Raw genomic sequence first — 27,354 nt, 5'->3', positions numbered from 1 at the left:
TTCATTCTTTTAAAATGATTTTTGAGTAAAAATTAGTTTTTTTATGTTATTACTCAGTTTAGGGGATATTGTTTGAATATTGTGCCCTTGGAACTGGGGGCTATATCCCAGAGACTATGGCCCTTTGACTGGCCTCATTCCATGTGAGACATTAGGATGCTGTGAAGTTTATCTCTATTTGATTTGAAATTAAGTGACATATTTAAGAATGTTACCAAACTGCAATATGTATTTAAGTAAATATTGCCCCTTTACATCTTTTCCCTTGATACCCCATTTTTATGATATTCTCTGTGCTGCCTCACAGATCACCTGACCAGAAATATTGCAGCTCTAACTGTAACAGGAAGAAGTGTGGAAGCAACAGACAGAACTCTGTCTGTTAATTGGCTCATGTGACCTAACAAGTATAGTTTGTTTAGTATGTTTGTATGCACCGTGAATCATACGATCCCATTGACCTGCCATTATTTTTTAATATGGCAATTTTCTATTTACCATTACCCAATGGCACATAGTACCAAAAAAGTGTCTTGTTATGAAAATTGTTTATTTACATGAAGCAGGGTTTCACATATGAGCTGTTTTTGCAGTATATGTTTTTATAGAGACCTACATTGTTCAGGGTATGGTTTTCCTTTAAATATATTCTGCAGGATGGTAGTATTCACACAGGTTGCATTGTCGGCATGTAGCAGCATCTCCATCCTGGGAATTTCAGTGTTGTACAGAACGTCCAGGACAGTCTTATTTTGAAAGGGAACCTTTTAGTGTCCATCTAGGTTATAGAAGGCGAACCTGAATTATTTCAGCTGTTGCTAGGAAGCAATTCTCTGTATATTTTAGCAACTGCATATTTGTAAAGATTTAAAGTAAATTGTTGATATTTTAATAAAAATATATTTTAATGTAAATTTGCTTTTATCATGCAAAGATTTCCGGTTTGTGTTTACTGTGGCATACACTACAACTTGTTCGGACTGCTGGATAGCAACAAGCTGAGCATTTTTTTATGCTCTGTTATTAGTGGGCTTTAATTGGCTGGGTAGATTCATTTACACAAATCCCTTCCGTCTGTTGCTTCAGATGAAATAAAACCGATTTATTCACTAGAAACATGATAGAAAGTTGCAATAGTCATTTTTATCCAGCCTGCTGGAAAACTGCACATTCAGCTGCAAACTTCATTTATCAAAATGAGCGCTTCCATGCATTGCCTGTTCTTAAAGGAAAACTATACCCCCAAAATGAACACTTAAGCAACAGATAGTTCATATCATATTAAGTGGCATATTAAAGAATCTCACCAAACTGGAATATATATTTAAGTGAATATTGCCCTTTTACATCTCTTGCCTTGAGCCACCATTTCGTGATGGTCTCTGTGCTGTCTCAGAGATCACCTGACCAGAAATACTTCAACTCTAACTGTAACAGGAAGAAGTGTGGAAGCAAAAGACAAAACTCTGTCTGTTAATTGGCTCATGTGACCTAACATGTATAGTTTGTTGGTATGTTTGAGAGTACAGTGAATCCTACGATCTCAGGGGGCGGCCCTTATTTTTTAAAATGGCAATTTTCTATTTATGATTACCCAATGGCACATACTACTAGAAAAGTATATTATTATGAAAATGGTTTATTTACATGAAGACGGATTTTACATATGAGCTGTTTTATGCAATATCTTTTTATAGAGACCTACATTGTTTGGGGGGTATAGTTTTCCTTTAATAGGAACAACCCTGCTAAATATTTTTACCCACATATACAGTATATCTTTGTATTTTATTTCCATTTACCTTCACAGTTTTGTGTAATGGCAAAACATTCTATTAGTATATGAGCTCAAAACATTTTTTGTATTGGTTTTATATTATCAGAAATGCAACATTTCCTGACTTTCTTTCATCACTGCTTGGAAAATGTATTACAGTGAAGAACATTTTGATTCAGAAGTAATTGCTGGCAAGGTCTATTGAATTCTAGTAATACTACTATTGCCATCCATTGCACATTGTTCCCAAGATGATGGGTCATTATGCTCTTGTACTTAACTGTTGATGGGTTTATTGGTATAGCAGCTGCTCTGTCCTTGATTTCCATGGAAGTCAAATAATTCAAATACTACGAAGACCAGTTGAAAAGTGCTTAGAACAGGGCATTCTATAACATATATAGCAATATAAACTTTAGTACCCCTTTAATCCAATTGCCCACTTATGGATGATTCTGAAAAAGGCCTTATAAATGGTTTGATCCCCAGCCCAATAATCAGAACATAATAGGGCCTAGGAGACATGTCAGGAAAGGAGTGCATCAACAGGCTAAAGGTCAAGGCACACATGCAGATTTGGGGAGATTAGTTGCCCGGCGACAAATCTCCTCCTCTTCAGGGCGACTAAGCTCCCCAAACTGCCTCCCCTGCCTTCCTGCCGGCTAAAATGAAAATCGCCGGCGGGATGGCACTCAGAGCAATTTGTTTTCCGAAGTCGCCTGAAGTTTCCTTGTAAGGCAATGTTGGGCGACTTCGGAAAATGAATCGCTCCGAGTGCCATTCCGCTGGCAATTTACAATTTAGCCGGCGGGAAGGTAGGGGAGATTAGTCGCCGCAAAGAAGAGAAGATTTGTCGCCGGGCGACTACTCTCCCTGAATTTGCCTGTTTGCCCTGACCCTAATGAGGGTTTTAGAGCTGCCAGTATATATCTGGCTGATTGTAGGCAAGATATTCTTGTTTACTTTTTTTTCTTGTAAGAAATAAATGAAGTGGTAAAATTACTTTTGGAGCATATTGTATAGGGGGTGCTTGTTGGAAGTAGGTGAATAGAGCCAGCCCATTGGAAACAGCATCATGTGATTATAATCTCTTTACTAATTCCCCCGAGCCAGTGCTCCTGTTAGCTAAAAACTGCAATGTCTGTAGGAGAACCATCAGATCTTCAGTTATCTATTTGGTCCCAGGGCCAGTGCTCATGTGCAGTAGAGTGAAAGGCCAACTTTTTGCTTTTAAGTTTGGCTTTTCATTCTACTGCACAAGGATACCTGGACTGGAACAAAGAAGAAGATGGTGTTTGAAATACCCCACGCCAGACAAATAGGAGCACCAGCCTGAGGTATCATAGATTATATAATCACTGAATGGTGGCTTACATTTTGGGGTGGCTTTAAGAAATACCATTGACAAATCTGACCTTATCCCTGTGCGTCTTGCTATTTATAGGCCCTGCCCCTAGCAGTGAAGCATGCAGCCACTAGCCTATATAAAGCCTATATACGAGGAAGTGAGACATTGCAAGGGTGTGGTGGACACATGGGAAAGTTCAGCCCAAATCCGCCTGCTGTCTGAAAAAGATTGTGTGATAGTCGGCCCAAACCTATCTGACTGGAGGGTCTGGCAGGCTTTGGGCCAGCGTGCACATCACCAGGAATACCTATATAACAGTTGTATGTACATTAACTTGCAAATGGCAAATAACTTGAAGTTGTTTTTGGATAAGTTAAGAAAACTAATGAACTCATGAACAGAGGAATGTGCTAGCAGATGCAATGATGATGGATAGTTCATGGATAGTTATTGTAGTCAAAACATTTCTATATGGTCCTCTGGTAGTCCTACCTTCCAGACAGCATGGAAGTCTTAGGTATGTTATATACCTAACATATTGTTCACCAACCAGTGGGATGTTGTTCCCAGTGACCTCAAAGCAAGTGCTTATTTTTGAATTCCTGGCTTGTAATCAAGTTTTAGTGGCATAAAAACCAAGTATAGTGACAAACAGAGCCTCCTGTACGCTGCCAGTCCACATGGGGCTACTAATACCCAATCACAGACCATATTTGGTCTGTGAAAAACTTTTTGCATGATTATATTGCTCTCCAGCGCTCTTTATGTTTTCTGGCTCACAGATGAAAAAGGTTGGGTATCCCTGATATACAGTTGTGCTCATAAGTTTACATTCTATATGGTCCTCTAGGACTACCAGAGGACCATATAGAAATATTTTCATTAGAATACCATACCACAAAACTACAAAAACTATCCATGAACTATCCTTCATCATTGCATACCCTGTAGTGATTATGATGTAAAAAGAGTAAACGCAGTTGTTTGACAATAAATGACTTCAGCCAACCACTAACCATGAGTGAAAGAAAAGTTTTTGTGTTATCATTCATATTCTCTGAAAAATGGTTTAGAAATCATAAATTCTGCCAGGGTTATGAAAACTTATTAGCATTTAGCACAACTGTACAGTATATATACAATATAACATTCTCTTTACAAGGCTGATTAATATTTACTTGATACTCGGAGACAATAAAGCAATAAAAAGTAGCAATAACAATGAATGTGCAGCCTTACAGAGCATTTGTTTTTGGATCGGGCCAGTGAAGCCCATTTAGAAACTGGAAAGAGTCTGAACAAGAAGACAAATAATTGAAAAACTATAAAAAAGAGAAAAAATGAAGACCAATTGCATACACAGAAAACCTTATTTCTTTCCTTAAATAAAAATCCTTTTTTTTTTCCCAAAGAAACTGTTTTTATATGATCTGATGCACCGGTTCTTTTTATATGCATTAGCTATCAACTGGGAAAATTGGGAATGTTGTTGAAATTAACATCCCCATTTGGTCTTGCAGTCATAACGCTTTAGAAAGCTGTTACCTCTGAATTATGCCAGTCACTTTGTTTCCATGACAACTATGAAAGAGCAGTTTCTGAGCCTGATAAAAGTGGTCCTAGATTATGTTATAATACTTACTTGTTATAATAATTGGTCCCAAGTTCAAGAAAGTGTGGACAGAACCAAATGTTATTTCTCTTTTAACTTTTTGTTCTAGTCATGGTCATATTTTGTGGTTGTTTCCAATGCCGTCTGTCTCCTTATAAACAAAGCTTACCCCATTAAAGAAAATGAAACAAAAGACAGCCTAACATTGACAAATACAGATATGGGACCTGTTATCCAGAATGCTCATAGAATCCAGAAAAATATTCCCATAGACTCCAATGGGTGAAAACATTTGTCACGTGTCAAAAATTTGTTGCGCAGCAAAAAAATTATGTTTCCTTCAAATATATTTGATTGCACAGTGAGAGTAAGAGAGTGAGCAACTCTGTCTGGTTATTTACAAATTATTTCACCATTTCAGCTCTGTGTATGAGAATTTTGAGTTACTATGAACTTCTGGCCAGTTATTTTAAGACCTTGCCTCTGGAACTAATTATGAAGGTCAAGGCTAAGAGGGGTACTTGTTTTTTTATGGTTACTATAGCTGGCAAGGAATAACCTGAGAAAAGAATTCCTCAAAGAGTTCTTCCTATGTATATTCTCTTTCCAGTGTGTGAGTCCCATATTAGGGTTAAATAACTACTTTGCAGTTCATTGATCTTCCTAATTTGCAACATTCCTCATTCTTATAATGGTTGTTTTGGTTTCATTCTTGTCCTGGGAGGATACATACTGTTCCTACACCCATAGAGGGGACATCGATTTTTTTGACGAGTCAGACTGAAATAAAAGGCATGACTCGATAAAGTTCAATGTTTCCAAATGTGATCCAGAGGAAGAAATAAAACAGCATTTTTTTTCAGCAGTGCATGTGTCCTTTCTAGCTAAATAGGTCACCCAAGCCAAATCCAGGGTTACTTTTTACAACCTCTGTGACTAGGGAATTTCATTAGATGTCTCCTTGCATTTGCTTTCCTGATTGTGAAACAACCATTTCTCCTATTTTAGTGGATGTAATTTTGTCACCTGTGCTTTATTTGGGAAATGTTTTATAGAAAGTGTATTGTGCCTTGTACATACTATAGCTCAGGGTTCCCCAACCTTTTTTGGCCCAGGGACCAAAGGACCAGGAGGGGGTCGGAATCCAATTTGGGTGCGCCGGCGTCCATTTCAGGACTGTCGGTGGGCCGGTTCTGGGCCGCGGCCCGGCGGTTGGGGACCCCTTCTGTATCTAACATAATAATCATGGCTTATCTTAAAAGCCCCCTTTAGGAAAAATAACTATAATGTGGTACTAGTAATATTATGCTTCCATAACCTTATTAAATGGGATGGTTCACCTGTACCTTAACTTTTAGTATGCAATAGAATGGCCAATTCTATGGCCAACTTTCCCATTGGTCTTCATTATTTATTTTCTATAGTTTATTTGCCTTTTTTTCTGACTCTTTCCAGCTTTCAAATGTGGGTCACTGACTCCATCTAAAAACAAATGCTCTGTAAGGCTACAAATGTATTGTTATTGGTACTTTTTATTACTCATCTCCCTATTGAGTCCCTCTCCTATTCATATTCCAGTCTCTTATTCAAATCAGTGGATGCTCTGTGAATTTGCACCCTAGCAACCAGATTGCTGAAACTTCAAACTCTAGAGCTGTTGAATACAAAGCTAAATTACTCAAAAATGAAAACCAATTGCAAATTGTCTCAGAATAGCACTCTCTACATCATACTAAAAGTTCATTTAAAGGTGAACAACCCCTTTAAATTTGTTTCCTATCTCAGAGTGAAAATATTTATTTAATATAAAATATCCCTATAGATATGTTGCTGGGTCAGTTTGCTGGTCTATCATTTTTTGTTTATTGTCTTGTCCCATTTGAAAATATTCCCCGTACTTACTTTGATCAACTGTTTTGTGGCACTGACCCCAGTATAAAATAAAGGCATGAGAATATTATCTGGAATGCTTGGGACCTAGGTTTTTTTCAGATATGAATGTTTTTGTTGTCGAATACAATATATATGAGACCACCAATATGACTTCCAATGTTCCCGCCTGTGACTGTAATGTAAGTGCGGCAGAGAGAGTCCATTAAAAGAGGTTGTTCACCTTCAAACAACTAGTTGTTTTCAGATAGATCACCAGAAATAACGACTTTTTCCAATTTTTTTCTATTTTCTATGTGTCACAGTTTTTCTAATATGGAAGTGTAAAGTGTCATTATTCACCTTCTAAAGCAGCTCTGGGGGGTCGCCGACCCTGTAAACTGTTCTAAATTGATACATTTAGTTGATATATTTCTTATCTTTGTCCCTGTTGAGCAGAATCTCTGGGTTTCATTACAGGCAGCTGTTAGAATTGATACAATAGTTGCTAAAACTCCAGAGATATTGCTGAGAAATGTATCAACTAAATGTTGCAAAATTGGAACAGTTTAGAGTCTGCACTTGAATTACTGAGCTGCAAGACTCAAACACCAGAGACAGGAACATTCAAGTTTAAACTTAGATTTTGGAAAAACAGTAAAAAAATAAATAGGGATGCACTGAATCTACTATTTTGGATTCGGCCGGACCCCCGAATCCTTCACGAAAGATTTGGCCGACTACCAAACTGAATCCGAACCCAAACTTGCATATGCAAATTAGGGGTGGGAATGGGAAAACAATTTTTACTTCCTTATTTTGTGACAAAAAGTCACGCGATTTCCCTCTGTGCCCCTAATTTGCATATGCAAATTAGGATTCGGATTCAGTTCGGCTGGGCAGAAGGATTCGGCCGAATACGAATCCTGCGGAAAAAGGCTGAATCCCGAACCGAATCCTGGATTCGGTGCATCCCTAAAAAGAAATGGAAAGTAATTGAAAAAAGTATTAATTTCTGGGGAAAAATCTGAAAACAACTGAACTGAAAAAAGTGTTTGGAAGCTGAACAAACCCTTTAAGTGATCCCGTGTGAGATGGGGATAAGGAGATTTTTGGCCAATCTACCAGTAAACCAGTGGATGCTCAAGCAACTGTAAGGGGTTTATTTATCAGTCCGAATTTATCTCAATCATTTCTGAAAAAAACTCAGTCCAAATCCGCATGGGTTTTTTGGGCTTATTTATTAATACACTTTCACGAAAATTTTGTTTGTGGGAAAAAATTGTGAAAAATCAGATTTTCACAATTTTTTCGGATTTTTCACCAGAAAATTCCGAATTTTGCCGAAAACTTCGGGGTATTGCCAAAAACTCAGCGCACATCAAAAAAATCATTGGGACTTCTCCCATTGACTTATATGCAACCTCGACAGGTCGGAGATGCTGGATTTTCAGATTCAGGCTTTTCCCATCCTCAGGGTTTAATAAATTCCGAAAAATTCGTGATTTTTTTTAAGAGTCGATTTTATATATATATAAAAAAATCATAATCTTTTTGTGATTTTTGCATTCGGAGTTTAGTAATTAACCCCCTAAATGTCCAGTGTGAGCCAGTACTATCGCCAAAGAAGCTTGGGGTGCCTACAGCAATGAAATGTACTTTTAGCTCTTAATACATCATTAAAGGGGACCTGTCACCTTAAGAAATAATTCCATATTCTTTTCTATCATGTTATTTGAGCAAAATAAGCTTTACTTTCACTATATTTATTATTTACATTTTGTTTCCTTCAGTCTTGGAAGCAGACAGGAGCCATTTTGTGGCAATCTGTTATTGAGACACGTTGTGTATCACCCCAAAATCTTGTGTATGTGCCAGAATGGGGGACCTAATGATTTTGATTGACATCTCAGATATTTAAATAACTTTATAACAGGTATGGATGTTTTAATGAAAAAAAGAGTTTGAGTTCCATGTTTAATTGGCAAAGGACTTTCATTATACAGCTTTTTATGTGTAGGTGACGGGTCTCCTTTAAGCAAATCCATAGAAGATAAAAATGAAGGTATATTTCACCTATCAAGGTAAGGGAGAGTGGCAAGATGCAGGTCTTGTTTTAAGTAGGATAGTATGCTCGTGGTTGCAATTAGAGCCCTGGGTAAAGAAAAATGATTATACAGAGAAGACCACAATTACTACAGTTGCTTAACCACAGCTATCATCACCTTTAATCAAATGCTGGGATGACAAAGAGTAATGGGAGTTGTTGCTTAGCAACAGTCTTAGGGCAGCATTTTGGCACCTTGTCTTATCCTTTTTTCAGAGTCTATATATCTTGCCTGTCGATAAATTCTCCCTTTTATAGGTCTGAATGGGAAGTTTTATGAATAAAAACACAGAAGACAGTACGTGAGTAAATGAATAGGCCGTGGGCATTTCAAGAAGACAATAGACCCCACTTGAGAAAATAAAAGTATTACAGGAAAGCCATCTCCCATAGAGTCCATTTTATTATTTAAATTTAAAAATGTTTTAACTTTTCCTCTGTGATAAAACAGTAGCTTGTATTTGATGATAACCAAGATGCGTACATTCATACTGGTTGCAAAGCAATCCTATTTAATGTTTCCATTTTAGTAGACTTAAGTTATAGAAAGATCCCTTATCCGGAAAACCCCAGGTCCCCAGCATTTACTATACCTGTACTTGCAGATATTGTGCATCGCTCTTTTCAGTATATTGAAATGCCATTGTCCATAAAATTTTCAATTATACAGTAAAAGCTTAATTTTACAACTCCTGATTTTAAATTTCCCCTTATTTTACACAATCTTTATTAGTGGTCTCACCATTATGCATAATACATTTCCCCGATCTTAATTTTTCATGGATTTTACACCATTTTTTCTGGTTCCATTAAAAACATAAAATGGGGGTTCCATTGTAATATAAATATATGCAGTTATTATTTCCATTGTTCCATAGTTTCCATTATGAAAAAGCTCCAAATTACAAGAAGACCATCTCCCATGAACCCTGTTAATAAATTAAACATTTTGAACGTGATTTTTCCCCCAGTACCTTGAAATTGATTCCAACTAACATATAATTAATCCTTATTGGAGGCAAAATAAGCCTATTGAGTTTATTTCATGTTTAAATGATTCTTTAAAAGATTTAAAGTATGGAGATCCTAATTACGGAAAGACCGGTTATCCTGAATACCCCAAGTCCCAAGCATTTTGGGTAACAGGTCCCATACTTGTAGCGTAAATTGTACCTGAGCAAATTGCATTGTGATTGTCTGCTCTGGAGTGCCAGGGTAAAAGGCCTTAATACAGGGTATTGCACAAAGGGGCAACTGTTCTGCGGTCACACACAGCAGCAACGATGTGTAAGAAATAAATCATATGATTTGTTGTGTTCCCCATTCCTGCCCTTGTATGGTGATCTCATTAAACATTTGCCTGTATTATCCTCTTTGTATAAAGGGAACACATAGTCCTCGGGAAATTCCAGTATCACCAAGCAGTCGATTTGTCACTATTCTGTATAGCTTTTAGACTGTATTCAGAGCAGCGTGTGTGCAGTTCTAGAAAACTGATGACATAAGGATTATTTAATAGGAGTTCGTTAATTTCAGTTGTTCCAAAAACTTGTATTCTGGGTAGTCTCATGCCCCAGAGTAATTTGATTTAGGAAATCATATTAACGATAAAACTACTTTTTTTAGGGATGCTTGTTTGTTGCTCGTTTGCAAACGAGCGGATCTTGACCCGATATGCCCACTAACGGCTGGGCGATATCGGATGATTCCGGACTTCCGCCCTGGGGCTGAACGATCGGATTACGATACTACTTATGGGCTCCGACGGGTCACAGGATTGCATCAACTAGCCAATGCGGTCCTGGATTGTACAAAAGATCAAACTTGACCAGTTGATATCTGCCCGATTTTTGGCCTCATATTGATCGGTTGGACCTGGGGGGCCCCCACACATGGGCAGATAAGATGCCAAATCGGACTAAAGGACCAATATCGGCAGCTTTAATCTGCCCGTGTATGGCCACCTTAAGTCTCCTGACTTTTTTTATTCTGTACATGTGTGTGAAGTAAGATCAGGGGATTCCTCCGCTGATGGACAATATCACACATACATGCCATAATGAGCAAGCTGGAGACAAAAATAGTTACAAAATGGACTCCCACACCTAGGAGCATTTTCTGGCCAAAACAATATTGTTTCCCCCAACCAGAGTAGTAGAAATCATTTTCCAAGGATATGTTTAATTAAATCCCTGTAAAGCACTGCATTGTGTGTGTTGGTGTTATACTTTTAAGGATTAAAGGAAAACTATACCCCCAAAATTAATACTTAAGCAAAAGATAGTTTATATCATATTAAGTGGCATATTAAAAAAATCTTACTAAACTGGAATATATAAATTTAAGTAAATATTGCCCTTTTACATCTCTTGCCTTGAACCCCCATTTTGTGATGGTCTGTGTGTTGCCTCAGAGATCACCTGACCAGAAATACTACAACTCCAACTGTAACAGGAAGAAGTGTGGAAGCAAAAGACAGAACCCGCTCTGTTAATTGGCTCATGTGACCTAAGGGTAAGGCCACACTAAGCGATAGCGCGGCGATTTGACTCGCCGCGACTTTTCGCCGCGACTTTTAAACGGCAATCGCAGGCGAAACTTTGACGCTGGCGTCTATGGGGAATCGCTGCGTAAAAACACACGCGGCGATCTTTTTTCTATTGTCGCTCGAAATCGCCTCGCTAGGCGATTTCGAGCGACAATAGAAAAAAGATCGCCGCGTGTGTTTTTACGCTGGCGATTTTGCGCGATTCCCCATAGACGCCAGCGCCAAAGTTTCGCCAGCGATTGCGGATTAAAAGTCGCGGCGAAAAGTCGCCGCGAGTCAAATCGCCGCACTATCGCTTAGTGTGGCCTTACCCTAACAAGTATAGTTTGTTTGGTTTGTTTGTGTGCACAGTGAATCGTACAATTACCGGTGGGGGGGGGCTTATTTTTTTTTCTAAGGGGGGCCCTTTTTTTTTTTTTTTAAATGCCAATTTTCTATTTATGATTACCCAATGGCACATACTACTAGAAAAGTATATTATTATGAAAATGGTTTATTTACATTAAGCAGGGTTTTTCATATGAGCTGTTTTATGCAATATCCTTCTATAGAGACCTACATTATTTGGGGGTATAGTTTTCCTTTAAAGTTAATATGCCATGTTTTTATACTTGATAGAAAGCTTGTTTCCTTCAGAACGTGTCTGTGAGCCTGAGTCTGCTAATTTAACTCTGAACACTAGCTGAGGCATAAATTAATCAAAAAGGCGATTTGTTTAGTTGAAAGGTTAAAGAGTTTTACGTGGTTTTTCCTGTTCAAATTTGCCTAAAAATAGCAATAAGAAAGTTTTTCCCGTTAATGAAAAGTTTCCTTGCCTGTAGATATATATTTCTATGTCTTTCATTGGCTTTTCAACCGTTTTCAGCATTGGCTTGCTTATACACTGGAAACATATAAAGGGCAATGATATATAGAATGATATATAAAATGATATATAAAGGGCAATGATTTCATGTGTTCTGGGCATTGTGCTTCCGGCATAAGATCATGCCATGTGGGAAAGTGATTTATTACCCTAGGTTTCATTAGCATTATTTATCTTCCAACTACCTCCGTTACCTGGACAATGCAAATGGAAGATATGGGACTAAAAAGGAAAAGTATTGCCATATTTATGTACTGTACAACACTGACCTCACAGCAGATGTATTTATTTAAAAAAAACATTGCAAAATATGTTTGTAAAAATGTCTTTATGTGATCTTTATTTAAAATATGTTGTTTTTTTTTTTTTGTCATTTGGTAGGGAGAAATGGCTCAAATAATTTTCTCCTAAGGATACTGTAAATTACAATGGCAATATTTGAGCAACATTTCCTCTATAAAACTGCTAGTCCAAACAATATTTTTATAGATGGTGATTTTACAGCCGCTGTAGCTTCTAAGGATATGAGGATAAATGAAGCTCATTGGGTGTGGGAGAGGCTACCACAACATTAGGCGCAGTTTCACGGACATGAACAGCCCAACCCAAGCTAGCTTTATTTGCAAACAAATCCTCTAACATTTATGGTTAGGTGAAGCCTAAACATTTAGATCCTTTCATTATAAAACATGGCTTTATCACAGTACAGCTACATGTTTTCTGATTTTATTGTTCATTTGACACAATTTTGAGCACACAGTGCTTCATTTAGCATGTTGAAAGTATCCAATCATGCAAAAAAATCATTCACAATCATAGTTGGTAAAAATAGAAAAGTGCCTTCGGATAATTCAGAAACAGTCCAGCCTGCTACAAGTCTCATTCATTTATACGCCAGTGATGTATTTAGCCTCCGAGTGATCAGAACTTTCCGGAATGACTGATTTCACAGAGGTCTGGCAGAACCTGTTGAAGGCCGCCATGCTCTTTTTGCCTTTGATGTAAAGCCGAAGCTTGTCTCTGAAAGTCTCCCCTAAGAAGCTGTAAATGAGAGGGTTCAAGCAACTGTTGGAGAACGCTGCAAGGTTTACAATGTGACCTGTGAGTGGGTGGTTGTGCCTGAAGGAGTGATTATGTGTCTGCTCCTCATTCTCGCTCTGAAGTAAGCTGATGCTAATGAAAACATTTTCTGGCAGCCAGCAAATGAAAAATACAAGGACGACTATTACAATCATCCTGAGAGCCTTTTGCCGTCGAGGCCGCATGCATCTATGCTTGTGCGCCCTTATCAGCACTCGGAAAATTAACGAATAGCACAGGCCAATAATAGCAAAGGGAATGATAAACCCCAAAGTAATTTCTAGCCATTGGATTTCTTTCACATCGGCAAAACAGAAATGCACGTCCTCTGTGTGCTGCACTTGTACAGCAGTGAATGGCAGCAGTGTGGCCGATATAGACGCCATCCAAATCAGGCCGCAGCTCAGTCGAGCATGCATCTTTGTCCGGAAGAGGTTGGATTTCATCACTTTCGTCAGTGCAATGTACCTGTCAAAACTCATCCAGGTGAGGAAGAATATGCTGCTGTACATATTAATCTGTAGGAAAAGAGACATGAAGGTGCAGAGTATTGTTATGTCATAGTACTTCTCGTTGAGATTAAATACTTCAATGAGGGAGTCTGCGACCAAGATGAGATCGGCAGCAGCCAAATTGATAAAGTACAGGTCGGGAATGGTCATCTTCTCCCGGAAACTGATATTCACTACTAAGATCATTATGTTGCCTATGAAGCCAATAGGAAACAGTAAAATAGTATAAAGGCAGGATAAGACAAGTCCTATAAGGTAGTGTCTGTTGACCTCTGAGATCCCATCTTCAGCCAAACTTTCGTTGCAACTGTTGTATGCTTTCATTTGCAGGAATGTTACGTTGCACATAATGGATTCCAGCCCTTTGTTGTAACTATCCATAGTGAGAAGGAAAAAATATTAAGGTGCTTTTTGATCTCCTATTGGACTAAGTGCATGTTACTGTAGCTGCAACTCCATTGGTACATGATGTCTTCAGTTGTTCAGTCTAAGGAACAGAATCTTTAGAGGCCATAAAGTGTAGTTTCTTGTTTGACTGCATTTCCATTTTCAAGACTGCTAGCAGCAAATCCTTAGTATTCATATTTTCAGTCTTTTGCAATCTTCAAATTGAAACTGGAAAACAAAAGTGTTAGGTTATTTTTTTTGTGAATCTAACATGTGCCTCTTTTGCCTCTAGATGGCCAATAGGTGATCAAAGCTGTCTTCACTGGGACTGCTATAATATGCCTGGCTCTGCATCATGTGGATCACTACAGAACAGCATTTGTAGCGAGAAAGAGTACTAGAAAACCCAGCATAGCACCCCATATTCAGAGTGCCTTTAGGGAATGATGGCTTCTGAGACCATCATCCACTAAAGAGACCATTATAAGAGTTATGTCAGTAGAGGCGCTGCAAATCACTTTTATGTCAGAAAAATGTAAGTCTGTAATGGTCATTTTACTACAGGCCATTTGAACTAGTTTGAGGCATTGTTTAACCCTGAGATGCACAGCTACAAAGGCTGTAAATGTTGGTGCAGAAATCAAATATTGAAGGAACTGGTTCTACAGTACTTTTTTTCTGAATATAAATTCAAATTCATGTTAATAATACAGTTCATTTACATGTGTTTATTAAAAAAAATTACTTTTAAGGGAGCACTATGATTAGATATGCCATGCAGGTGCATACAAAAAATTCTATGAAGCTCAAGAGCCGAGAAGTGGCCAAGAACAGTTCCAGTGTTTCTCACCAAATTAACCCTTGTTGCCTCAGCAGACCAAGCAGAATCATTTGTGCACAATGAAATGTAGCGTGCTTTTTGTGGAGGTATAGAGCAACTGCTTATTGTCCTATAGGACCTTAATTTACCAATGCACTTAAACACAAGGAATGCTATAATAAAGCAGTATCTTGTGCTTGATCCCAACTAAGATATAATTAACCCTTTTATGAGACAAAACAATCCTATTAGGGTTAATTAATCTTTAAATGACTTTGTAATAGACTTAAAGGAGAACTAAACCCCCCGCAATGTTAAGTCCCCACTTGTCCCCCTCCCTGCCTCCCCTCTGCACAGTCTTACCACAGAATTCTGACCCATCTTGAAATAGTAACCGCACATGCAGAGTGAGCACAGCGTAGCTCAAGTGCGCCATCTTCTTCTCTTCAGCAATCTTCATGAAGTCAGAGTAATGGCGCATTCACAGTTGGGGCAATCTTCCGGTCCTCTACAATTTTGCATTTGCGGAAAGAGAAGGAAATTGCCAAAGGGGAGGAAGAAGACACGGCGCCCGTGAGCTCCGCTGTGCTCACTCTGCCTGTGCGGTCGCTATTTCTAGAGGGAACAGAATTCTGGGGTAAGACTGCGCAGAGAGGGGGACCAGTGGGGACTTAACATCGTGGGGGTTTAGTTCTCCTTTAAGTTATGCAGAGCCAAATTAGAGAAAGAACCCTTATCTGGAAAACCCCAGGTCCCAAGTATTCAGGATAACAGGTCCCACACCTGTATTTTACATCAGTCTCTCCAGCCATTGTTGAACTACATATAGAATCAGGTTCCCCTCCCTCCCCGCATCATTAAATGAAATATAATAACATCTCATTAAAATGGCATGGGAGCTGGAGGAGCTTTTTGAACTGAAGAACCACTTTAAATACCCCCTCCTGATTTTCAAAACAATTCTGTTTAGTTCAGCCCAGTTCATTTCAATCATTTTATCCCTTTGTATTTACATTGGCCTGCTTCCTTGTCTCCACTGCAACTTTCTTTCTTTTTGCCTCACTGTTGAACAATATAAACTCATTATTTAATCTTTAACCCTCTCAGCCCTAGGGGGTCACATTTTATTTGCCTAGAGATAGCTTTTCAAGGGTCTCAACTGATTCTACAAAAGCAAGGTTAATGTGTTAAGGTGGCCATACACGGATAGATCCGCTCGTTTGGCGATGTCGCCAAACGAGCGGATCTCCCTCCGATATGCCCACCTTGAGGTGGGCAATATCGGGCTGATCCGATCGTGGGCCCTAGGGCCCAACGATCGGATCCTAGCGTTCTCCAAACGGGCGGTCGGATCGCGGGACCGCATCAACGAACAGATGCGGCCGCGATCCGACGGGATTTTTAATCCCATCCGATCGAGATCTGGCCGACTTTCGGCCAGATCTCGATCGGGGAAGCCCGTCGGGGGCCCCCATACACGGGCCAATAAGCTGCCGACACGGTCTGTCGGCAGCTTTTATCGGCCCGTGTATGGCCACCTTTAAACCCAAAATGGAAGTGGTGTTTACTTTTTATATATCCAGTTTGTAGAAGCATTTTCATATATTTCTTACAATCTGCAAGTGAGATGTTGCTAAAATATACTTCAGGGTATATGGATGAATATTATATAGAGCATAAAAATGTATGAGAGAGAGAAAAAGCTCTTGTGAGCAGAGACCTCTGGTCCTATTTTAATTATATAACCATTGTTTGTTATAAATTAAAGGGTTTTAGTATAGTGTTCAATTGGTATTCTTTATTATTTATTTGTGGTTTTGCTTTGTGTAGGGCAGCTTTCCAGTTTGGAATTTCAGCAGCTGTCTGGTTGCTAGGGTCCAAATGGTTTGAATGAGAGAATGGAAGATGAATATAAGAGGGGCTGAATAGAAAGAAAAGTAATAAAGAGTAACAACAATAAAATTGTAGCCTCACAGAGCAGTAGTTTTTTGGGTTTTTTGAAAGCTGGAGAAATTTATAATAGGAAAGAAAATAATAAGAAACATAAAATGAGCACCAATAAAAATGTTGCTAAAAATTGGCCATTTGCTAGGCAAAGTGTTTGTCACTTCCCCTGTTGACAATGTAGTATGTCAAAGACTGGCAAAGGGTTAATCAGCAGGTTAATAAGCAGGACCTTTAAATACCCCTTGTATTTTGCCTAATTTGTATGATTTATGTATAACCCCTATTTATGTTGTTGCAGTTCTGCAAAACATGTTGCAGCACTGTATTTAGGTCTGGTGCCACCCTAGGCACCAGATCTTAGTGCGCCCCTATCGTCTAGAAGTGACATCACTCACATCGGTGACATGCTACAATGTGCCTTGTGCTGGGGATTTTTTTTTAATTATTACAAAAATGATATAAGTTATATAAATACAGCCCTGAATGTTGGCTCTATGTAAATATTTATTAATACTAACAGTCTGTATGTATAATTTAATCTTCAAATAAAAACCAAATAGGCAAGCATATCTTTGTTCTGTACTAAACAGATTACTAACTGAGACATCTTTAGATTGTAAGCTCTTTTTAGGAGGGCCCTCTGATCCTATTTTTGTCATAAATCAATGTAAAATGCTGCATAACGTCCTGTATAAAAACTGTGATCCTATACATTATTTTACAGACTCTCTAAAAAACACAAAATAGTGCTACACACACACTCTCACCGCTCTTTGCAGCGTCAGGTGCCGTCTGTGACCCTGTCTGCCCAGGTCTGGTTCACGTACAAGAAAATACTTCAGCAGCACTCCGATTGTGGTGAAAAAATTGGTACTTTATTCGTGCCTCAAGCTAAGCGACGTTTCGAGCTTTTCCAGCTTGATAAAGGGCTGGAAAAGCACGAAACGTCGCTTAGCTTGAGGCACGAATAAAGTACCAATTTTTTCACCACAATCGGAGTGCTGCTGAAGTATTTACAGACTCTCTAGTTATTTACAGTTAAGCCAGTACTCCGATCTTTACTATATGTTAGATGGATAACGTGAATAATGACCCTGCTTGTCCCACCAAAGGTTTCATCTTTGCTCCATATGCATAAGGCTCATTTATAAACACCAGAGCAAGTGCACATCAACGCTATTCAGAAAAGTATTTGCATGCCACTTTGCAACTTCTGGCAAATGACAAAGTGTTTTACAGTAAATAAAATATAATGTACTGTTGCCCTGCACTGGTAAACCTGATCTGTTTGCTTCAGAAACCCTACGGTGTAGCAATGGAAGTCTAAATGGGGATAAAAGATAAACACTGTAGAACACCATTATACTCTACAGAGCTTATCTGTTAAGTAAACTGAGCCATTCCTCCTTGCATGGTTGCCCCATGCCCACACAACAGCTTTTTTATGTAAACTACAGTAATGTTCCTAAAGCAAACACACCAATTGTACCAGTGCAGGGCAACCAGTACATGATAATTTATTTACTTTAAAATACTTTGATCTTTTTGGTGTTACTGTGCCTTTAAGTAGATGCATTGATAGATGGGGACCCTGTAATTACCATTAGTCTGGATCCGGACCAGCCAATCTAAGGAATTATTATGTTGGCTTTGAAGAAGCCAACATCTTGATCTACTAGTTATTATTATTATGCTACAATTCAAAAGAAAAATGTTGCACTCTGTATTGTGTCAGTAAACGAGCCTCTTGCTATTTTTTCTCAGATAGATTAGGCACAACAAAGTGGATATAATTGTCTTTTGCAGCCCTTTTGTGGACAAATAATTCACCTGAAATAGGAGCTGTATTATTTTTTTAGTGAGTAATTATATATAACAAAATATATAAAATCCAGTATATTATAATTTTGTCATTTGTCTTATAACCTTTATAACCCTTGATGTTTATCAATGTCTGGAGGGTCGGTATTACTCATGACTGTTTCAGTCAATCTATATAACTCACGCTCATTCTTCGTTGGCAAAGGTTTCCTAATTACTGCTCCTCTGTTGATTTCAATAATAACCTGTTCAGTACCCCATAACCCTATCCTTATTTCTGTTTATTAACATTATAACATCTGTAAACAATGTCTCTCCATAATTTTTCAGCAGGCTTAGTATTTTTATTACAGACTACATATAAACTCACACTCGGTGTGTCACAGTGTATTGAAGGATTATGAGAATTCTGCAGGGTGTTTGGTGCTGTCTAGGAGTTGGGGCACTAGTATTGTGTAGTGTGCTATAGGGACGGTGTCAAACATACGGTTACTTTTATTCACAACATACTTTGGGTGCTTAATTAAAAAGGCTGAGACCCAAAATGTACGCTGAATAAAAATAACTGCATTTTATTTTTATACGTTTTGTGTGTCGTGTGCATTATTGAGATTGGATAGTGTTTGGGTTTCTGTTTTCTGCAGTGTACTAAAAGGCCAACTAAAGCTTAAAAATGTACTACATGGGCTATGGAGGCATTGCTGGGGAAATGGCTGAATTTGCAGAATGCACTGATGATACCTCTACTTATATAGCTGCTTTGCCTACATTCTTTGTAAGAGTTGTAAGCATATGATATTTGGAGGTGATGGTAAGCATTCAGGCTTAAATTCATAGTTTCATCTAATTTCTTTTTGACTGTGCGAGTAAAGATGATTTATTGTACAGAAAGGTGCCTGGGTCCAAATAAATGCTACATGATATGTTTTCAAACATAATAAGTACACCACAATCCGTGGTCTCAAAATTTGTGAGCAACAACATGGTGTATAGGGAACATAACCAAATTTGACATATCCTTCACATTCCTCAGTCTTTTTACCAAAGGTTTAAAGGGGTTGTTCACCTTCCAAATACTTTTTTTCAATTGCTTTTTATTTTTTATCGTTTTTCCAAAATTTAAGTTTAAAGTTTATATTGTTCCTGTCTCAGGTGTCTCAGTCTGGCAGCTCAGTGATCCAGGAAGATTCTGAACTGTTACAATTTTCTACATTTAGTTGATACAATTAGTTAATACATTTCTTTGGAATATGAGCAACTATTGTATCAATTCTAACAGCTGCCTTTAATGAAACACAGGGATTCTGCTCAGCAGGGACAAAGATACCAAATGTATCAATTAAATATATCAATTTAGAACAGTTACAGAGTCGGCGACCCCCACTCCAGATTAGTTTAAGAAGGTAAAAAATTTAACTTTACACTTCAATATTAAATAAACGACCACAAATAGAAAATAGATAGTAATTGCAAAAAGTCTTTATTTCTGGTGAACAATGAAACCAACTGAACTGAAAAAAGTGTTTATAGGTGAACAAACTCTTTAAAGATAACTACACAATTATAAAACAAATGTCAATAGAACCTTTTCTTCATGAAAATCAGATATCAGTAAATATATCAGAATCAAAATGAAATGTTATGAGAAAGCCAATTTGATTCTCCTCCAATCAGCAAGTTGTCAGTTGTAGCATTTTGAGGGAGACAATGCCAGGAACAGAGAGAAAAAGAGAAAGAAGAATATAAGTGCCATGTGATGAGGAAGAGGAACAGGAAAGTGTAAGGAATAATAGTAGAGAGGCACATAGTGACACTGTAGAAAATTGAGGCTTGTGGTTTTGGAAGCAAGGAAAAGATTTCTTAAGGCAGCCATATGTAATTGGTTTATTCTCTGTGACATAACCCCTAACTTCCTTAACACTGTTTCCCCCTTTTTGCAACATAATCTCAAAGGAGTCCTTGTTATGATCACCATTTTTTAAATGCTCACCCACACAAATGCTAGAGATGAATTTGGTATTATTAGTTAGTAGAAGATCAAAAAAAATACTGATTCCTAGTTGGTTCTTGAACGAGCTGAAATAAAAAGTTGCATATTAATTAAAAATAAAAATTCAGCATATTTACAAACCTACTAGCTTTTTCTGACTTGGCAAACCCATTACCCCAGTCAATGTCTGGATAATTAAAAGTCACCCATAATAATAAATTGGCCTAGTTGTGAAGCTGCTTCTATTTGTAAAAGTAGTTGGGCTTCATACTCGTCACTTACAAAAGGTGGTTTGCAGCATACACCAATGAACATTTTCTTTGTAACCTTTTGCCCAGTCGAAATCTCTACCTATAGTGATTCCACCCCCTCCCCAGTGCCATCAATGAATATTTCTTTAGTGCATGACTTTAATTCAGGCTTTACATACAAACACACTCCTCTACCTTTTTTAATCCCTCTATCCCTCCTAAAAAGGGTGTAACCATTTAAATTCACAGCCCAGTGATGTTTCATCCCACCAGGTCTCCGTGATACCAATAATATAATAATTTTTAGAGCATGCAATTAACTCTAGCTCTCCCATTTTACCTGACAAACTTTTTGCATTAGCCAGCATACAGCGGAGGTTACTACTTTTGTAATTTACATTTAATTTTGTCAGTCTCATTACGAAGATTTCCGAACATGAACTCCTGAATCTGCACCAAGGGGTAAGTAAGCAGTTGCCCTGGGTAACACTTAGGCTGAGGTTAGCAGTTTGGAATTCTTAGCTGGGCGACTAATCTCCCTGTCTGCCACCACCCTTAACCTTGCTAACACTCATTATCCCAGCTACAGATCAAAAACTGGAATAAATTAGGGTTTAGAACAAACTTTTGTCCTAGTTTGAACCTCCTCTTGTTTGAAACGCCTGTGTTTGTAACTCAGCTTATAGAGAACAAACTTAAAGAGCAAACACTTCAGCAGCTAACCACTAGAGCAAGCTCCATTTATACTGTACTGCACAAATGTAGCACTTTGATATAGTTTGCTCATTGTTAGTTAACAGCTCCAACTCTAATATAACCCGCTGTGTTTTTGTTTTAGGGATACTGTCATGGGAAAACATGTTTTTTCCAAAACGCATGAGTTAATAGTGCTGCTCCAGCAGAATTCTGCACTGAAATCCATTTTTCAACAGATTTTTTTATATTCAATTTTGAAATCTGACATGGGGCTAGACATATTGTCAATTTCCCAGCTGCCCCAAGTCATGTGACTTGTGCTCTGATAAACTTCAATCACTCTTTACTGCTGTACTGTAAGTTGGAGTGATATCACCCCCCTCCCCTTTCCCCCAGCAGCCTAACAAAAGAACAATGGGAAGGTAACCAGATAGCAGCTCCCTAACACAAGATAACCGCTCCCTGGTAGATCTAAGAACAATACTCAATAGTAAAAGCCAAGTCCCACGGAGACTGATTCAGTTACATTAAATAGAAGAAATAACAGCCTGCCAGAAATTAGTTCCATCCTAAAGTGCAGTCACAAGTCACATGACCGGGGCAACTGGGAAACTGACAATATGTCTAGGCCCATGTAATTTCAAAATTGAATATAAAAGAAATCTGTTTGCTCTTTTGAGAATTGATTTTCAGTGCAGAATTCAAAACTGATGCTTTTTGAAATAAACATGTTTTCCCATGACAGTATCCCTTTAAGAACAAAGAACACCTTTACAACTAAAGTGATAAGTCTACTGTTTTAAACACTTTCTAAAAACCAAACTAGGGAATATCCAGTAAAATATTAAAGGGGTGGTTTTAGTTTTCTATAGAATGGCTAATTCTAAGCAATTTTTCAATTGGCGTTGATTATTATTTCTTCTGATTATTTCCAGCTTTCAAATGGGGGTCACTGACTCCAACTAATACAAATGCTTAATAAGACTTAAAATTTTTAGTTATTGCTGCTTTGTATTACTCATCTTTCTATTCAGTGCCTCTCTTATTCATATTTCAGTTTCTTATTCATATTGATGCATAGTTGCTTGGGTAATTTGGACCCTAACAACCAGATCGCTGAAATTTCAAACTGTATAGCTGCTAAATAAAAAGCTAAATAACTCAAAAATGACTCAAAAGGTGTGCAACTCCTTTAAAATATCTATCTTATAATATCTATTAGTTTCTGCCCACAGTCACAAGATGCCCTAAAAGTTTGATAAAAATGGGTTATTTACAACATTTCATAGGTATGATATAGTGAAGGGTCTCAGTCAATTTTAATTTCATCATGTAAAACCAAAACACAGTCTGTGAGTCAGGAATCCCAGTAGGGTGGAATGACAGACAACAGATCAGTTAAAGGCAAGGATAAGTGATTGTTTTGCATGAATACTGTATACGTAAAACGGAATGTAGGCAACATTCATAAATAAATGATTGTCTCAGGTCATCTCCAATCAATCTATTTTATGTGCCGGGTTGTTCATTAGTGGATGGGTTTGGTTTTTGATTGGCTCATCTGTGCTCATAATTCACTTGCCTCTGGCAATCTTTATGAACTGAAAGGGTAATTACGTTTATCTCTCCCTCTCACTGTTTTTATCATCTATTCAATAAACACAGTTGTGTCAGAAACAAAGGTGTTCAGGATCTTCCTGGTTATTAAACTGGTGTATTTGGATTACAATGAAAGTAATTTATAGCTCACGTCTGCACACATTCTAAGGCTCAATGCGACAGTCCGAAAACAAAATGTAAAAAATGCTCCCAAAAGTTCCCAGTCCTACAACTAATTAAATGTGGTTTAGTTTGTAAAGCTTGCAGTGATGCTGCATATGTTATTCTATCAAACACAACAGGTAATAAGAGATATTCATTGTCATTGCTGCTATTATACTGCCTGTTGCATTGCAGGGTAGGACAATAATTGACTTTTTGTTTTGCACAGGTTCTGAGAACAATAGTTAAATAGATGTCTGTGTGTGCTCCTAACAGAGGCTCTGTGTGTGTTCTGCTGGGTACCAGAAGCCAGCTCTCCTCAGTCATTACTCCAATGCCTACAGTGCCTTGCATGCTTCTTCGTTTGTTTAGCAGCTGTCATTGTTTCAAGAGTCAGAACCAGCAGTGCGGACAACAGAAAGGGGCAGGCGAATACTGCTTTTAATAAGTTACATTTTTAAAAGTCACTTATAATGTTAAATGTAAGGTTTCTCAGAATCATATTTTTTGTCAGCAAAGAGATCCCTCCCAAAAAGCTTTATTATCCATTTTCAGTATTTGCAAGGCAATTTATCATTTTAAACTAGACGTTAAAAAAAAAAAAAAAAAAAAAAAGAAGAAATGGTTTTGCTAAGCATGAACAGAATTATATGGGCATCACTTACTGTTATTAGGCAGGAAAGTATTTAAGGAACACCTCTGTGGTATTGTTACTTGGCAAAGGAAAGTACAGTGAATCCTATATAGATGCAGTGATGATATTTTCTTATTCTTTGAACCTACTGAAATCTGCAGACTTCCAGCAATTGTTCCCCAAGCCAGATGGGCTGAATTTTCATTCATCCCAATCCCCTTCACCAACGTAGTGTGAGCCTTACATGACCTTTCGTAGATCGTTGTTGGGTATGTTATTATCTTCATGGGCTGAAAGTGTGCATGAAACCTAAAATTTATCAATACAGTTAAGGGACCTGTTATCCAGAATGACCCGGGGTTTTCCGGATAAGTAATTTGGATCTCCATACCTTAAAAGGCTACTAAAAATCATTTAAACATTACATAAACCCAGTAGGCTGGTATTGCATCCAGTAAGGATGCAATCTTAGTTGGGAGCAAGTATAAGGTACTGTTTTATTAATATAAGGAACACTTTTTTTTTTTAATGGATCCTATATCTGTACCGGGACATAGGCAGCTAGTTGCATAATTTTGAACCTGCTTGTCACGCAATGAGACAGAGCAGCCCTATTGCTACTCATCTGTAGCAATGAAATCAATAAGGCAAGCACATGCTCACATATACAAATGCAGATATAGGGCAAAACATTATCAGTTGCTCACTATGCATGCCAAGGTGCTTAATAATTCTTGTTTTTACTATAGGGTCCTGTGAGTTCAAATAAAGCCAACTCATCCAGACTCATGTACAGAGTTATGCCTTCACGTTGAACTTTTCTGGTCACTGCCACTCTTGAAACAATGTAGCTATTTAGTTACTTTTCAGGATCCTGCTGAATTGTTTCAAGACTAGGAACCAGAGAGAAAAACAAGTGCTGTATAGTTGTATATGTTGCACTGGCACCTGGATAGTACAGGTATGGGGTCCGTTATCTGGAAACCCATTATCCAGAATGTTCCAAATTACATCTCCCATAGGCTCTTTTAATCAAATATTTAAATCTATCTATCTATCTATCTATCTATCTATCTATCTATCTATCTATCTATCTATCTATCTATCTATCTATCTTATCATCTATCTATCTAATCTATCTATCTATCTATCTATCTATCTATCTATCTATCTATCTATCTATCTATCTATCTATCTATCTATCTATCTATCTATCTATCTATCTATCTATCTATCTATCTATCTATCTATCTATCTATCTATCTATCTATCTTATCTATCCGTCTGTCTGTCTGTCTATCATCATCATCATCTATCTATCATTATCTGTCTATCTATTTATCTGTCTGTCTATCTGGCTGTCTGTCTGTCTTATCAATCTATACATCTATCAATCATCTGTCTGTCTATTTATCTATCTGTCTAACTAGAGCGGGAACTGCCATGCTGATGAAAGGTTCTTTGCTGACTCTTCTGCTGCTGCTCCTCTAATTTTCTCTATGGGGAATCTATAGTCAGCCTAGGCGAACCATGTGTCAGTTCCTTTTTGTAAAAAAAATGACTTCTACACTGTGGCAAGAAATAGAACGTTATTTTGTATCCAGTATGCCAGACATCATGTCTCTGCCATGTCTCCGTTCTGAAACTCAAATCGACACAATAGGATGCAATTACATTCTTCAGCCTCTCATTAGATGATTAAAGGATTTAAGTCAACTCCTTACAATATCTGGCAAATGTTTTTAGCATTCAGAATGGCTGGGAAAACAAACAAACTGTGCTAAGACTGCGAGTGTGCTAGGGGAAGATATCCCAGTCTGTTGTGTCTGCGGATCAGACCAGGAGCGATAGCTAATCCTTTTAATCCATGAATAGTATCAAAGGTATTAATGTGATCATCTTTAAATGAACTTAATTTCCCCCTCTGAGTTTTCTTACTCCCGCTCTATTAGAGACTCTCCCTCGCATTCACTGATCTGCAAGATGCCTTTTATAGTCCGGAAAGAAGCTGATTAAAAAAATAGTAATAAGAATTGTGCAGATCGGGGGTTGCACATACAAGTTGTGCCCAAATCCCAAACATTGCATGCCTTTCCTTAAATGGAACCCCAATACAAGTCTCATTAGCAGATGGGAACGTTACCTTCATTGCTGTGCAGCATCTCCTGTTCCAGGCAGGTTCTCTCCCAGGCAGAGCGGAGCACATCTGTTCGACATCGCACAGGGGCATGTGCAACTCCCTGTCGCCACCAGTGTTTCATAGAAGATACCTATCTGAATAATCCAGAGCCGGGCAACAGAGGGGAAAAAGCTGTTGTGGGACAGTCGACAGACAGAATTATATATATATATGTGTATAGTGGTCATAGAATGACTGTGAGAGCAGCCTACTGTTCATACCATATGTCCTTGGCAACAGATTAGTGCTTGAGAGATTCCCAGGGCTGTGCTAATTTGTGTTTAGTCGAAGTGTTCCTCAACCGGCTTCCTTTAAAGGCTATTGTTAACCCTTTTCCTGCTGCTAACAATGACAAAATCTGCTTTATAAACATATCAAAAGATTTAGTACAGGGGCTTCAAAGCCTTTGGGTTTTAAATATCAGCCCCTCCTTATACACTGTAGATATCAAACTTGTGGGATTCCCCCCCCCCCCCTTAAAAACATATTCTTAGATGAAAGCAAAACTACTATATTTGAATATCCCACCATCCAATCTAAATGTACAGGGTAAATCTTGTGTAGCTCTCTAATAAAATTCAGGTATGGGACCTGTCATCCAGAATGCACAGGACCTGGGGTTTTCCAGATAAGGGATCTTTCCATAATAATCTCCATACCTTAAATCTACTAAAAAATCATATATATGATATGTATATCATATATATATATATATATATATATATATATATATATATATATATATATATATATATATATATATAGAGAGAGAGAGAGAGTCCCACAGTGCCTGCACTCAATCCAAAGGATGAAGCCAGAGGTGCACAATCCAAAATAGGATAATATATAAACAGAAGATCAGCACTCTCTGTAGTTTGGTGAAACTGTGTTGATTTATTTTTCAGAATATCACATTTTATCCGACGTTTCAGTCCCACATGGGGACCTTTCTCAATACGAAACGTCGGATAAGATGTGATATTCTGAAAAATAATTCAACACAGTTTCACCAAACTACAGAGAGTGCTGATCTTCTGTATATATATATATATATATAGTGAATTTATTTTAAGGTTGTATTTTTTCTTTTTTGCTTTTTAGCAGTGTTACAGAGTGGGAACCTAGAAACTATAAGCTACTACTTGTAGAG

The 27,354-nt window shown here is 37.9% G+C and overlaps 2 protein-coding genes across 3 annotated transcripts in view; one reads left to right on the top strand and one right to left on the bottom strand.

Annotated features, from left to right (window-relative positions):
* c7orf50.S (chromosome 7 open reading frame 50 S homeolog) overlaps positions 1-27,354 on the top strand; it is a 178,755-nt gene that overhangs the window by 18,583 nt on the left and 132,818 nt on the right. The gene's annotated exons all lie outside the window — the stretch shown is intronic.
* On the bottom strand, positions 12,828-26,849 carry gper1.S (G protein-coupled estrogen receptor 1 S homeolog). Its single transcript, XM_018239145.2, has 2 exons — positions 26,169-26,849; positions 12,828-14,333 (listed from the first exon to the last, which is right to left on the bottom strand). Exon 2 carries the CDS (start codon positions 14,097-14,099, stop codon positions 13,014-13,016), a length of 1,086 nt encoding a protein of 361 aa, XP_018094634.1. The 5' UTR covers positions 14,100-14,333; positions 26,169-26,849; the 3' UTR covers positions 12,828-13,013.

This window comes from Xenopus laevis, chromosome 9_10S, assembly GCF_017654675.1.
Source record: "Xenopus laevis strain J_2021 chromosome 9_10S, Xenopus_laevis_v10.1, whole genome shotgun sequence".
Classification (NCBI taxonomy): domain Eukaryota; kingdom Metazoa; phylum Chordata; class Amphibia; order Anura; family Pipidae; genus Xenopus; species Xenopus laevis.
The sequence above is the reverse complement of the archived record's forward strand: the minus strand, read 5'-3'. Positions and strand labels throughout refer to the sequence as shown.